The sequence below is a fragment of the Cygnus olor genome, chromosome 5, assembly GCF_009769625.2.
Source record: "Cygnus olor isolate bCygOlo1 chromosome 5, bCygOlo1.pri.v2, whole genome shotgun sequence".
In the NCBI taxonomy this organism is placed as follows: Eukaryota; Metazoa; Chordata; class Aves; order Anseriformes; family Anatidae; genus Cygnus; species Cygnus olor.
In genome coordinates this window covers 34,284,440-34,297,040 of record NC_049173.1, presented here as the reverse complement: position 1 = coordinate 34,297,040, position 12,601 = coordinate 34,284,440, and the positions used below count along the sequence as shown (strand labels likewise).

General features: G+C 40.4%; 1 protein-coding gene and 1 long non-coding RNA gene across 2 annotated transcripts in view; one reads left to right on the top strand and one right to left on the bottom strand.

Annotated features, from left to right (window-relative positions):
- The window catches only part of SPTBN5 (spectrin beta, non-erythrocytic 5), a 99,393-nt gene that overhangs the window by 56,022 nt on the left and 30,770 nt on the right, over positions 1 to 12,601 (top strand). The window contains exons 37-42 of the mRNA XM_040558009.1: positions 2,458 to 2,562; positions 3,589 to 3,774; positions 8,039 to 8,194; positions 8,792 to 8,983; positions 9,617 to 9,712; positions 11,967 to 12,085. Coding sequence (XP_040413943.1) covers positions 2,458 to 2,562; positions 3,589 to 3,774; positions 8,039 to 8,194; positions 8,792 to 8,983; positions 9,617 to 9,712; positions 11,967 to 12,085 — 854 coding nt within the window. The remainder of the gene's footprint in view (positions 1 to 2,457; positions 2,563 to 3,588; positions 3,775 to 8,038; positions 8,195 to 8,791; positions 8,984 to 9,616; positions 9,713 to 11,966; positions 12,086 to 12,601) is intronic.
- Positions 3,786 to 6,563, bottom strand: LOC121070382. The gene is made up of 3 exons (XR_005820042.1): positions 4,921 to 6,563; positions 4,398 to 4,454; positions 3,786 to 4,275 (listed from the first exon to the last, which is right to left on the bottom strand). It is a non-coding gene; the product is annotated as an uncharacterized LOC121070382 (long non-coding RNA).

Sequence of the window (12,601 nt, the reverse complement as noted above, 5' to 3'; positions counted from 1 at the left end):
AAAATGGATGTTAATTATAAGTGGCTTAATACAGCGGTAGAACAAACATACCTAGAGCCTGCATGTGTGGGGTTTTTCTTCCACAAGGGCAAAACAAACCTTAAAAACACTCTAAAAAAGTTCTGTCACAATTTCCTACACTTGATGAGTAGGATAGATCAAAGGATTAAAGTTTGAATAACAAAATATCTGTCTTCTGGTGGGATTTGTATTTAATAGAGAAGAAGTATTATTGATAACGTATTTCTTTATGCATCCTGGTGATTTATGGACCAGACTTATTAAAAATGTAGGCCAGTTTTAAGTGGCCTTCCATTCTTCCTGGCCGTGATTACTGTTATGGGATTTGCTCACCTGTCTTCTGGTACTTCAAGTGGATTAGTATGGAGTAGTTTGAACATCTGGTCAGGCATGATATCCTTCTGCACATTTTTCTGTATGTGCAAAATATTCCTCTCATTAAGTCCCAAAAATGAACCAGGAAGTCAGGCCAAGTCTAGCTGTCAGTTCTCTAAGCCACGGTTGCCAAGGAGAGCGAAGTGGTGGTGACGATAACAAGGTCCATCAACCAGCTGGAGATCACAGTGACAAAGCAAGGTAATGAGAGCAGTCTGGGCCATCCACGAGGGCCAGGCTCAGGCCTCCCTTCAGTGCAGCTCTGGCAGGGCTGGGGCCAGGGCTGAGCTCCAGTGGGGCCCTCAGGTGGGAGCAGGGGGACATCCAGAGGGTTCCTCTGTGCTTTGAGTCACAGATTTGCCTGCGTTCTTTAACAGTCCTCTTTTGAAAATATTAGCTGTTGTGTTGTTTCGCTCATTCTGTTCTGTTTCTTTCCGTGCTGCTTAATTTTTTCACACTACATCACTGATCTCAAATCTTTCTTCCATCTCTGCACTTTACCCAGGTAGTTTTTTGGTTGGAATTTCTCATCCTTTTCCAAATATTTATAATTCCATTAGCTCACAGAATTGATCACACAGTGCCATGTCCAAGCTGAAAAATGCAGCCCCTTGTAGGAGACTGAATTTCAAAATTCCGTTCATTTGTGTTCACTACACTGTAAATCTTGTCCACAAGTAATTTTTATGTCTTATCAGAGCATACAATTGTTTTTTTTTGTTTGTTTGTTTTTTCTTGCCATTATCTCACAATTAAATAAGGGAAGTGATTGTGGGCAATTAAATCCACAGGAAAAGCATAAATGCTTACTAACCTGCAGAATATCTTCTTTTTTGTTGCCAATACATAACTACGTTGTTTTTTCTTTTGCATCTGAGAAAACATTAACTAGTGACAGAATGCATGGTAGTAATTGTGTAATCAATTTTCTTAGTGCCAGGAAGGAGTTAACAAACACCATGGTGCATTAGAGATGTACATGGATTAATATAAAATGTCCTAATAGTTTTAAAAGTGAATAGAGCAGAGGTCAGTTTCTTTAAAGCTGCCTTTCATATTTTATACTTAGGTCTTCTTAGGTTAGAATGTGACAGGATAGACAGCAAATAAAATTAGTGCAGGCAAGTTGGAAAAAAGTCCTGAAAAAATAATGAATGTAATGCACTTGGTAGAGGTGCAAGTTATGATATTTTTCATGAATAATCAGCTGAATAAATACAGGATGGAGACAAGCTGGTCTGATAGCAGTTCTTCTGAAAAGGTTCTGGAAACTTATAATAGATTACAGGGTGAACTTGAGTTCAAGGTATTGAGTAAAGGATAAGCACCATACGCAGATGCATGAGGATGATTACAGCTTGAAAGGCACCAGCAGTTCTCTTCTGCCTTCACTATGGCAGCCTCAGCCAAGTATTGCATAAAGTTGTAGGAACAACATTTCAGAATAAGTGGAAATGGAGAAAACCCAGAGGAGAACAATGAGAATAATCAGAAGTCAAGAAGACACAGCCTCTGTGGAACGATTGATCTGATCAGGGTAGCTTTATACTACAGAAGATAGAAATCCAAGTATTCAGAGAGCCTACAAGTATGTGCAAGACTGAAGCAAATGTAAAAGGACTCATTTCCTTTCTGTGATGAAGAGGGCAGCATGTAATGAGGTGAAGTGTTAGCAGTGCATTTTCAGGTTAGATATTTGGAAAATCTTGTTAATAGGAAAGATAGTGAAGCAGTGGAATAAATTACCAAGGGAGACTGCAAAGTCTCTGCTGTTGGATGTCTCCTAAGAAGAAACCGTACAGACATCTATCAGACATGCTTTGGATTACAAGAATGGCTTAGACATCTTGAATTCACAGCCTTGTGGTTTAGTGATCATGGTAAGCAGTGACTGGTCGCTTTACTTAGTTGGGCTTGCTATTGTATTTCTTGCTCAAGACCATGGAGCTCCACTATTTCATTTCCAATTATCAACTGTAGAGCTAGTATCTCCCCTCACATTTGTGAACTGAGATTGTGATATTTAATCCACTGAGAAAAATATTAAACGTTTTTTTGTAGGTTTATTTGAAAAGCAGTGACCTTGGAAGCTCTGTAGATGAAGTAGAGCAACTGATTAGAAAACATGAGGCTTTCGAGAAGCTACTGGCATCACAGGATGAGAAGGTATGGTAACCAAACATGAATATTCTACCAATCAAAGAGCTGGAATAATTGTGTGGGTTTTTGTGGTGGTGGTGGTGGTGTTTTTTTTTAATATGGCAACAGGTTAAATCGCTGAACAGGTGTGATATGCCTGATATACTCGAGCCAGAGAAAAAATGTGGGATCTTACTGAAATAAGAGGCAGAGGAGTGGAAAAAAGTATTAAACTATCCATGCCCAAATCCTGTCTATATTGTCTTGAAGTAGACAGGAAAACCACTTAGTAAATCAAATACTGGGATGTACCAGAGCAGATATTTTAAGCAGACCATACAGCGTGTTATGGATACCAGAAGTTTCTGCATTTTTTTCACAGAAAAACAGTGGCTTTTAAAGCAAGTAAAATACAGTATTTCAAACTGGATGGTTTGACTCATTATTCACATATATATTTTTTGTATAATGTCTGTACCAAATTGTCTGCCCTCTTTGCATCTATGGAAAAGATGCTGAATTGTTCACCCATACATAAAAGAATCTGCATGGCAGTTGGCCAGCAGCTGTAATTCATCCATGCTAAGGCTACACTCTCAAACCTGGGGCTGTGCCTGGCTTCCCCAGATGGAATGAGCTCACAGCCCTGTGCCAGCTCCCTGCTAGGCTGATTGTTCATGATGAGAGCTATCTCCCAACACCTGATTTCCACAAAGTAATAAAACCTGAGCATCCATGAGGGTCAGGCTTGCTCCATCACTCCTTGCACCATATGATTAATGGGATAAGGACTCCTGTAGCAACAGCTTTTTTTCGTCTAAGTAGCCATGATGTGTTACAGAGACCAATAACAAGGAGGTCGTAGATGTGTCATAGTACCGGGTGAGGTTGGGGGGATTGCTGGTAAGCCTGTCCCTAACATTCTTGGATCTTTCCAGCAAAAAAGACAGTCTTTTAGGTATGGAAAAGAGCCTGTTTTTTTGTTCTGTTTTGTTTGTTTGTTTCAAACCATGTGAAAGCATAAATGTGACTTCAGATTTGTTGCTTTCTCAGATTATGTCTCTTCAAGAACAGGCAAGCAGGCTAGAAAAGGATGGTGGACTGGATGGGCTACAGATACGGCACAAACTAAACACCATTCTTGTGAGGAAGCAGCAGATCAAGGATCTCTCCCAGAGCAGGAGAGACAAGCTGCAGACTGCTCTTCTTCTAGCACTTTTCTACCAGAACTTGGCAGAGGTAAGAGGGATTTAGACTGGTATGAGGATGGAAGGGAGGGGAACTGCCTACCTCTGTTGAATGAAGTGTTTGTTCTTGCCAGAGATTAGATGAATTGATAATCTGCTCTGGTATGGCAACTCCTGTACTGCTGTGCTTTCACACAAAGGGGTAGGTGAGCCAATAACATTGCTGCTTCTATACCATCATCGTGGCATTGTGCCCGTTAGAGCTACTTTACACATCAGGAGCTTTGCTGAAATAAAGCTCATGGAAAGGTAACTGCCAGCTTACGTTTCCTTTGGTAGGAAAGAAAGGGATGTTAGAGTAAATACAAAGTAGAAACCAACATGGCAAGGGCACCAACCTTTATTAGTGGATGTTCACTGAAGGCCTTCAAAACAGTGCTTTAAGTGAGCATGGCTCTTCAGCTACTGTAGGCTAGTCTGCAGAACATTAGTTAGTCTCTGTCTCCTGTTCTGGCCTTAGTGCTGTAACCAAGTAGCTCAGCTCCTGGCACCACTGTTGGAAAAACATAACAGATCAGTCTTTCAAAGGGCAGCACAATGTGTGTGACTGAAAAATGTGCTAGCATCCAGTGTGCTGGCATAAACAACAGCACACAGACCCGGAGGGACACTTACAAACGCTCTTGATGGTCTGGTAAACACCCCTTCTGCTGCTGTATCTTTTGGAACATCCTGCATGTTTTAAAGAAAAATTGCAGGTACTTGTCACCTCCCAGCCCACAAAAAAGGCACATGTCCTGACAGTTCAAATTAGGATTGTTTCCAAAGGCTTTTAACACAGTTGCTGCTGACAACCAAATTAAAAACAAACAAATAAAAAAGTAATCTAAGGAATAAATGGCTGCTAAATTCCATTTGTAGCACAATAGATTTGGAACTCCCACCATAATAATAAAATATTTAAATACCCTCTTCTTTGGCTACACTAAAGAGCCAGAGTTGCACTCTGCTTTTTAAAATAAACTTTATCAGGAATTATTTACAGTCAAATATTAACCTGTATTATTTGGTCATACCTTTCCTATCACATGAACCAGCCCACCAATGACAGCTGGTCCACCTTGTGGACTAGCAGAGGGGAGAGGATGGACTGGACAGTGCATTGCACAATGCTAATATTTTTAAAAGAGCAATGTACCTCTGAAGGAAAGGTCCCATAACTGCAAACACCCTTTCTGGTGGAGAAACTGTGACTGCCCTCCTAGAGATACAATCAACCCCTTGGCTAGGAATACTTCTTCATTGCTTCCCATCTCTCTGTAATTGTCAGCAGTGCTTGGGCTGGGGTCCTCCTTCATTCTGTTTTCTCGAATCACATGCTAGCACAGCGTCTGTCTTGTATAGTGAGGAATATTTCCCTTTTCTCAGCCAATTTCTCCACATTAATTCAGCCAAGAGTTCTGTAGGGATTTTTTGCTCTCAAGCTACTTGTTTAGTCCGCCAGTCTAAATTCATTGCCTACCACTGTAGAATGTGAATGCCACCAAGAAATTAAAAAAAATTTTGTGGTAATATCTCCCTTCCTCTTTGGTGAGTAGAATGGAATGTTTAACTTGATTGTAATGATGTTCTGGGTGTGTATGGGTTCATTTATGAGCATAGTCCCCAAAGGAAAGTTAAATTGCAGAGAAGAGTTTGAATTTAGTTGTGAAATCATTGAGGTCATTGCTTACTCTTACTTTTTGGGAGAAAAAGTCCCATAGCTCAGATCCCACTCCCCTGGAAATTCTCCCTCCTGCAGTCATCGTAAGTAATTTCTATTGATCAAACAATTTTTTATTTTTTTTTCTGTCAGCAGAAAGTAATGATCGTTGTCATAGTTAAAAGTCTCCTAGTTAATTTCTAGAAGGAATTACGCGGACAGCTACACACATCAATACCAGGACAACATAGTCCATGATTGTTGATGCCAGAATAGAGCCCAATGTCATACGGTCTACTTAGAAAGCTAAACTAGCTGCTGCAGTTTGTACCACTTTCAGCACACAGTACTTTGTTTCTAGACAAAACCTGCAATGACTTGCTCAGGATATCATGTGCTTGCAGCTCACAGGGTAGGACACGCTCTCCTAGAAACTGTCACTCTTCTAGTCCCACAGAAGTTAGACTTCTAGACTATCCTAGACTGTCCTAGACAATAGGACAGTCAATCCTATACACCTCAGTCTTAACGTAGAAGGCAAATGAGCAGGTTGCTACTTAGAAATATATGTATTTATTTAAGTTGTTGCAGAGGAAAGATCATAAAGTTGAAAGTCTTGACTTCTAAAGTCATCTCTGAGTTTTAATGCTGACTCTGAAACTTGCTCATTATATTAGTGGCACTTAAATTGCTTTCCCTTTCGCCCTCTATACAAGAGAATAAATAACATTTACTTATTTGTTTCAGAGGAGTGAGAGAGAATTATAAATGCTTGGAATGTGCACAGCTCTGTATATATTTTGAATATTTCTGTTATTGAAAATCAGTGTAATTTACAAGCAGTTTGTCCTTTTGAGATTACAGTAACTAATACTTTGAAAATGTAAGTTTCTAAATTGATAGTGGGCATGCTTTTTTGAGTCCCATAGAAATAAGACTGTTCCCATGTACCTACACTGAGTATTACACTGGTCTCACTGTCCTTGTCTTCAATGAAGTGAAAATGTTTGTCCATTCAACCATAAGGCATTCCATAGAAAGATCTTAGAAAAACAGATCAGCCTTGCTTTACATCTGAATATGGACATGGAGCCAGGAGAAAGATCTCTCGCTCTCTAGAGCCATCCTAAGTAAGCCTGAGAACAAATCAAGTCACTAAGACTGCAAATGTGATTTTTAAAGTTTTGTTCAGTCTGCCATTAAGCCCTTACTTATTAAAAAAAAACAAAAACTAGGAGAGAAATCACCCTCTGAGTAGCAATGTACAGGGGATCCACTGGTTTCTCAGCCTAACTGCATGGATGCGCCTCTCCCATTTAAATGAGAAGTCAGTGAAATTGACCTTAAAGTGTTAATGTGTGGCTGGGTAATGGGAGAAGGCCCTAGCTTGTGTGGAGGGTGTCAGAAATGAAAACAGCAGATGACAGTTTGCTGTCCCGGGCAACCTTGACAGAAGGCATAGGGCTTCTGTGTGAATCTCTAAACGTACTTTGGAGGGAAATAGTTTCTGGAGAGTGTGCTGCTAGTGAAAGCTATTTCTGTTATTGTTTATAGAATTTCAGCAGCTGAAACAACACTTCAAATCATTAATTAACTGAGAAAATCTTCCAGTTTTCAGTTCTTGCGTGTGTGTAGAGCAGTTCCACAAGGACAGCCAAGACGCTTTGAAACTGATGAAGCTGGCTTCAATTTGCTGTTCTTCTGTAGTCAAAACATTCGGGTACTTCAGTGGTCTGAGGACAGTGGGATCAGTTACAGTGTATGTCAAGTGTTCAGCTGTGCGCTTTGATGGATAGAAAATACTTCTGTCAGTGCTAAGTGCTGAAGTTATGCTAACTTTAAAAAAATGCAGTAAGGTCACTACCCTGTTGTCCATTTTATTCTGCATACATTTAAATCCCCTAAGAAAGAATTTCCTAAGAGAAGCATGTAACCTGTGCATTATTAGTCCTCATGGTTCACGTGATGGTCTGAATCTGATGTTCCTGACTAGGATATTTTGAATTTTATGAAGTGTAAAAACAAATAGACTTGTATTTGCTTTCAAACAAACTAACTAGTGCTTCAACACATCAGTAAGGCTTTATTGCTTCACATTTTCCATTTAGGTCTCAGAACATCTCTGAAATCGAGGGAATTTTAGCACTGTTTTATAGGCGAGGCACAGAATTTACAGGAATCTTAACCTAGTTTACAGGTAGGTCAATGACAAAGAAGGAGATGAAACTCAGAGCCCTAAATCCAAGACCCAGTTGTCACAAGCTCATTTTAAATATGTCTACCATGTTAAGACTGCATATCTTCTCAAGGATCCTCTCTGCCTAATCTAGAATATTGACTAATATATTTATGGCTTGCGATAAAATTTTGGGTATACAAGGAATTTTTTCATTATTCTTGTGGTCAGATAAAAATGATTTTCATTCCTACCTGCTTTTATTTCCTGTCAAGTAGAATAGTTCAGAAACTGGAAAGCTATTGTGTCTGTCAGCTCCCAGCTCAATCTACCTAGCCCAGGCACAGGCAGTTGCACTGAATAATGACATGTCTTGGGAGGAGGCCCCAGGATGGCATGTAGTTGTCATGCTAACTCAGGTGTTTCACACTGCTGCAGGCAGAAAACTGGATCAGTGAGCGCATGCAGAAACTAGAGGATCCTTCCATACAAGACCCCAGCAATCTGCAGGACAAAATGAAGCTGCTGCAGAAACATCAAGTCTTTGAGGCAGAGATTCTAGCGAATGAAGAAATCATCACAGCTGTTAATAAGGTAACTCTCACACTCTGCTAGTGTTTTTACAGATTACTGCAGGATATCTAAGATGGAATGAGAAAGAAGGGTAACTTGTTCATCAGCTCTTTATCAATTTTTCTACGTGTGTGAGAAGAACCCAGTTTCTATGCCATGGAAATAGAATGCCATTAATTTACAACAGAGGGGTTTCTTAATTTCTCTCTCCAAGGGACTTAGGGACTTCTATCTTTCCTTATTGTCCAAATAGAAAGATATCACCAACTTCTTCCTTGCCTGGGGTGATTACTCCTACAAAAGGTAAATAGGATTTCATGCCCAGTAGCTGAACATACTCATTGATACTGGGGAAATCACACAGTTGAAGGGCACAATCATCTGTAATAGCTCTCTTTGGCAGGCAAATATTTAAATTTATTGTTCTTGATTCCCTCCAGACATAAGGCATTATTGAGCATTATTATTTGAGACCTGAGAAATTACATTAGTAATTTATTGTGCAGGTTAGGAAAGTGAGAGTCCTCCTAGAAAAGTCATGTAAAACGGTAATTGTGTTAAAAATTAGTAGTAACCAGTAGTAACCATCATTTCTAATCCCCTCTCCTGAATGTGAAGAAAGGAGAAGCCCTGGTATCAAAAGGCCACCCAAAATCAGGGGAGATCCGTCACCAAGTCCGCATGCTTCAGGAGCGCTGGGAGAAGTTAAAGAGAGCTGTTGCTGCCCGTGGAAAGATGCTGGAGGATAGCCGGGATTTCCTGGAATTTCTCCAGAAAGTGAACCAGGTGGAAGCCTGGATCAGGGAGAAGGTAAACGAACTCCAGTATTTAACCCAAGCAGTGCACTAGAGTCTTGCTATCTTGCAAAGAACGTGTGATAAATGTCTCATCTTCCAGGACATTTTCTTAGTGCCTTTTGCATGAGAGAATTGTGATGTGCTCTACAGACAATATGGAAGGAATAATCCAAAGGCTTCTAAAAACTTTCTGGAGTGTTTCTGTGCCAGAGTTGGTTGGACAGTATTAGCACATCTTCTCATGTAAAATGTACACACAAAGAAATTGATGTTGTCGGTGGTGGTCTTGTGTGTCTCTGTCAAAATGGAGGTCTAAAAGCACACTTAAAATAGAAGGGACTTGAAGCATTTGGTAACTGGCATTCAGTTTCATTGTGTATCAAATCTGAAAGTTCCTCTTTGTAGCAGTGAAGGAAGTCACTTTATCCACTAAGTTTTCATTCATAGGCTGTTTAATAATCAGTAATAGATTGGAAAAGAAGTTGAGAATAAGTCTCATGATTATCTAAAAATCAGAAGAGACTACTTCAGAAGTTATAGGTCAATGATTTGTAGAGAACATCACAGAACTTAACTGCATCAGCATAAGTACTGGCATGTATTGTGTTCTTGTATTCTTAGCCTGAATGTTTGCTTCTTTCCCCAGGAAGTCATGATTAACATAGGTGATGTGGGAAATGACTATGAGCACTGCCTTCAGCTCATGAAAAAGCTGAATGAGTTCCGTGGAGCAACATCAGGGGTAAGAGGTTTTCCATGCTTGTTTCCATATTCCTTGTAAGGCTGAAAGCAACAGTTAGTTTTTCAGCCCAGCAACATATCCAGGTAGTAAATACAGTTCCAGTACCCTGAGGAGATGAAAGATCAGGGAGGTAGGAAGCATTGCCACTTTGTAAGCTATTGAAATGGATACTGGTTTCCATCATTGTGCCTTCTGCTTTGATGATGTCTAAACAGAGCCATCAGGTGCTTGTGATGCAACCTAAAATTTTGGATTGCATTACGTTGCTGAAAAGCTGTCTGTGTGAGTCTGAATTAAGTTTTGAGCAAATTTCCAGTTTGCTTCAAGTGGTCTGCAAGCCATAGTGAGTTCCACCCAAAGGTGGATTAAAAATAGTTGTTTCAGCAATGTTTGTTTGAATCTGAAATCTGGTATAAGCCTTCTGTGAACGAGACCTTTAAAGTAAATTGACCACTTTCACCATTTCCCTCCTTTATTTCTCCTTTCCCCTCCTTGCTAGTCTGAAAACTCTGAGGAAGGTCTGGAAAGAGGCCTGTTAGGACTTCATGAGTGAGGTTTACTCTAATGTTCTCTCTTAATATGCTCTTTATCCTATTTGCCTGTTATCCTAGTTACCAGTTACGTAATGACAGCTCCCATCTTCTCTTTCTGTTGCCTAATAGCAGAAGACGACAATCCTCTTCTGCACAAAATAAAAGCATAGATATGCCTGGCACCTGGAAGAAAACCTTGAGCTCCGCTCTCCAGAGCCTGACAGGATTTCCTGTGGCAGTGAGTCAGTACCAGATCTGGGCAGAAAGCCAAAATACTCAAGATTCAGTACCGCAGAATCAGGGGAGTAAAGGGACCTTCATTGGCCCTTCAGTCCTCACCAGCTGAACCGTGAGCTAGGGGAGGGAGCAAGGGTTGTGCTACAGGTTGTACCAGTCAAAAAGAAGGATGGTGAAAGAGACAGAAACAGCATGGTGCCCTAGTCAGCATAAGACTGAAAAAATAAATCTTTCCATTGACTAAGGCAGAGCTTCTGCCAGCTTGTAGCCACTGCTCCTGTACCACTTTAAACGTGATTCTTACAGGAAAAGGCTGAGACTGATACCACCATAGCTGATGCTTGATTATACCATGCTTTATAGGGTGACACGAAGAGAAGCAGGCTGGTCCTGGCACAGTGTGTACATCCATCCAGTCTAGGTTTCCCAACTAGACAAGGCTGAGAGCAGGGTGGGGATCAACTATCCCGTGTTGATGGCCGCCAGATTTTCTACTCATATTCCGACATATTATGCTGCTAGCTCCCAGAAGAGGAGACTGCAAGGTTTCTAAAAAAGTAATATATGTCTGTCTTCTGGTTTCTCTTGTTTACTTTGTGGCTGTGTATAATACTGAAATACATGTAGAAATGTGCATGTTGGTATGGATATAGCATAAATAAAATACAAATGGAGTAAATACTTCAATAAAAATTTGCTGGTATGTGGCAGCTGTGCTTCTACTACACCAGTGATTAATGTCTCCCCACTAAGCCTGTGATTTACTGGTCTTACAAAAATAAAGAATGTTTCTGAATCCTGGAGCAGTGTTCAGTGTTGGCTATCCATCATGCACCAGAAGAATTATCCACTATAGTACAGAGTATTTGTGCAAATATTATCCTTTCTGTCGTGCATATGCTACATGGGAAGCAAGTTGCCTGAAAGGTTTAACATACCTTTTAAAATACAGTGATGTTGCTTTAGAATAAAAAGCAATGACACACCTTACAATCCAATTTATGGGTTGTCTGGGTTTCTCAGGGCTGTATAGATTTTAAGGAACTTCTGAACAGAAGCCTATCTAGAAAAAAAGTGGAGAGCTACAAGCCACTTACCTTTTTGACAGAGGAACAATCTGCCACACATCAGCTGTTTCACAGCAGCCACCTATGTAACTAGCAGCTGCAGCTGTGTTTCCTCAACACATGAGCCTCTGATAGAATGCCTGGCTTAGAAATGAAGCTCTGAGAGTTCTTATCTAGACCTAGATCATTGCTGATTCTATGTATTGTCATTACACAGTGTATCATTACTAGTGTTCTTTCTTGCCTGCACTGTCTGCTCACTTGGGACTGATAACAGCAGTACGATAGTAGAGCTGTCTGAAATTTCTTGTAGCAAGGTATAAAAATTGCTTGTTGCTGTTATTGTTGTTTTGCATGTGTCAGACTCAGTCACAAACATTTTGAACACATACCTTGGTTCCTTTTCTCGCTTTGAAGGAGACAACAGTAGATGATGCTCACATCAAGGCTATCAATGCCCTGGCCATGAAACTGGAGAGACAAAACAAGGAAGAGACAAGGACAATATATCAGCGCCGGAAGCAGCTCAATGAAAAGTGAGTGTGCTTTTAAATCTTCTGTGTAAAGCAATAACAGAAAGGGAAGATAAGTTATCTTAGGCGGGCTGGGCTGAGATAAGTGAAGGAGTTGCAATATGTATTTTCTTTAATGTCGTGACTACCAAACTTCACGCACTGAAGCTGCCTTTCAAGACTCTAGGAGCAGTTAGCCAGAAGGATTTCTAATCCAGCAGAGCCAAAGTCATGTGTCTAGCCTTGGAGACAGACATGCTATTTCACAGTACTTTACAGACTACGTCCATGAAGCTAAAACACTTCCATCTGTTCGTACAGATGTTGCCCTGGTGAAGAAGCATATTGTTTCTTGAGCAACCTGATCTAGTGGAAGGTTGGCTTCCACTAGAAATATGGAATATGGAACTAGAATATGGAAACAGGCCATGGCAGGAGGCTTGGAATTAGATGATAACTGTAAGGTCCCTTCCAATCCAAACCATTCTATGATTCTGCTACTTCACAGTCCACTAGCTAAGAACCAAAAGCATGAAGGTA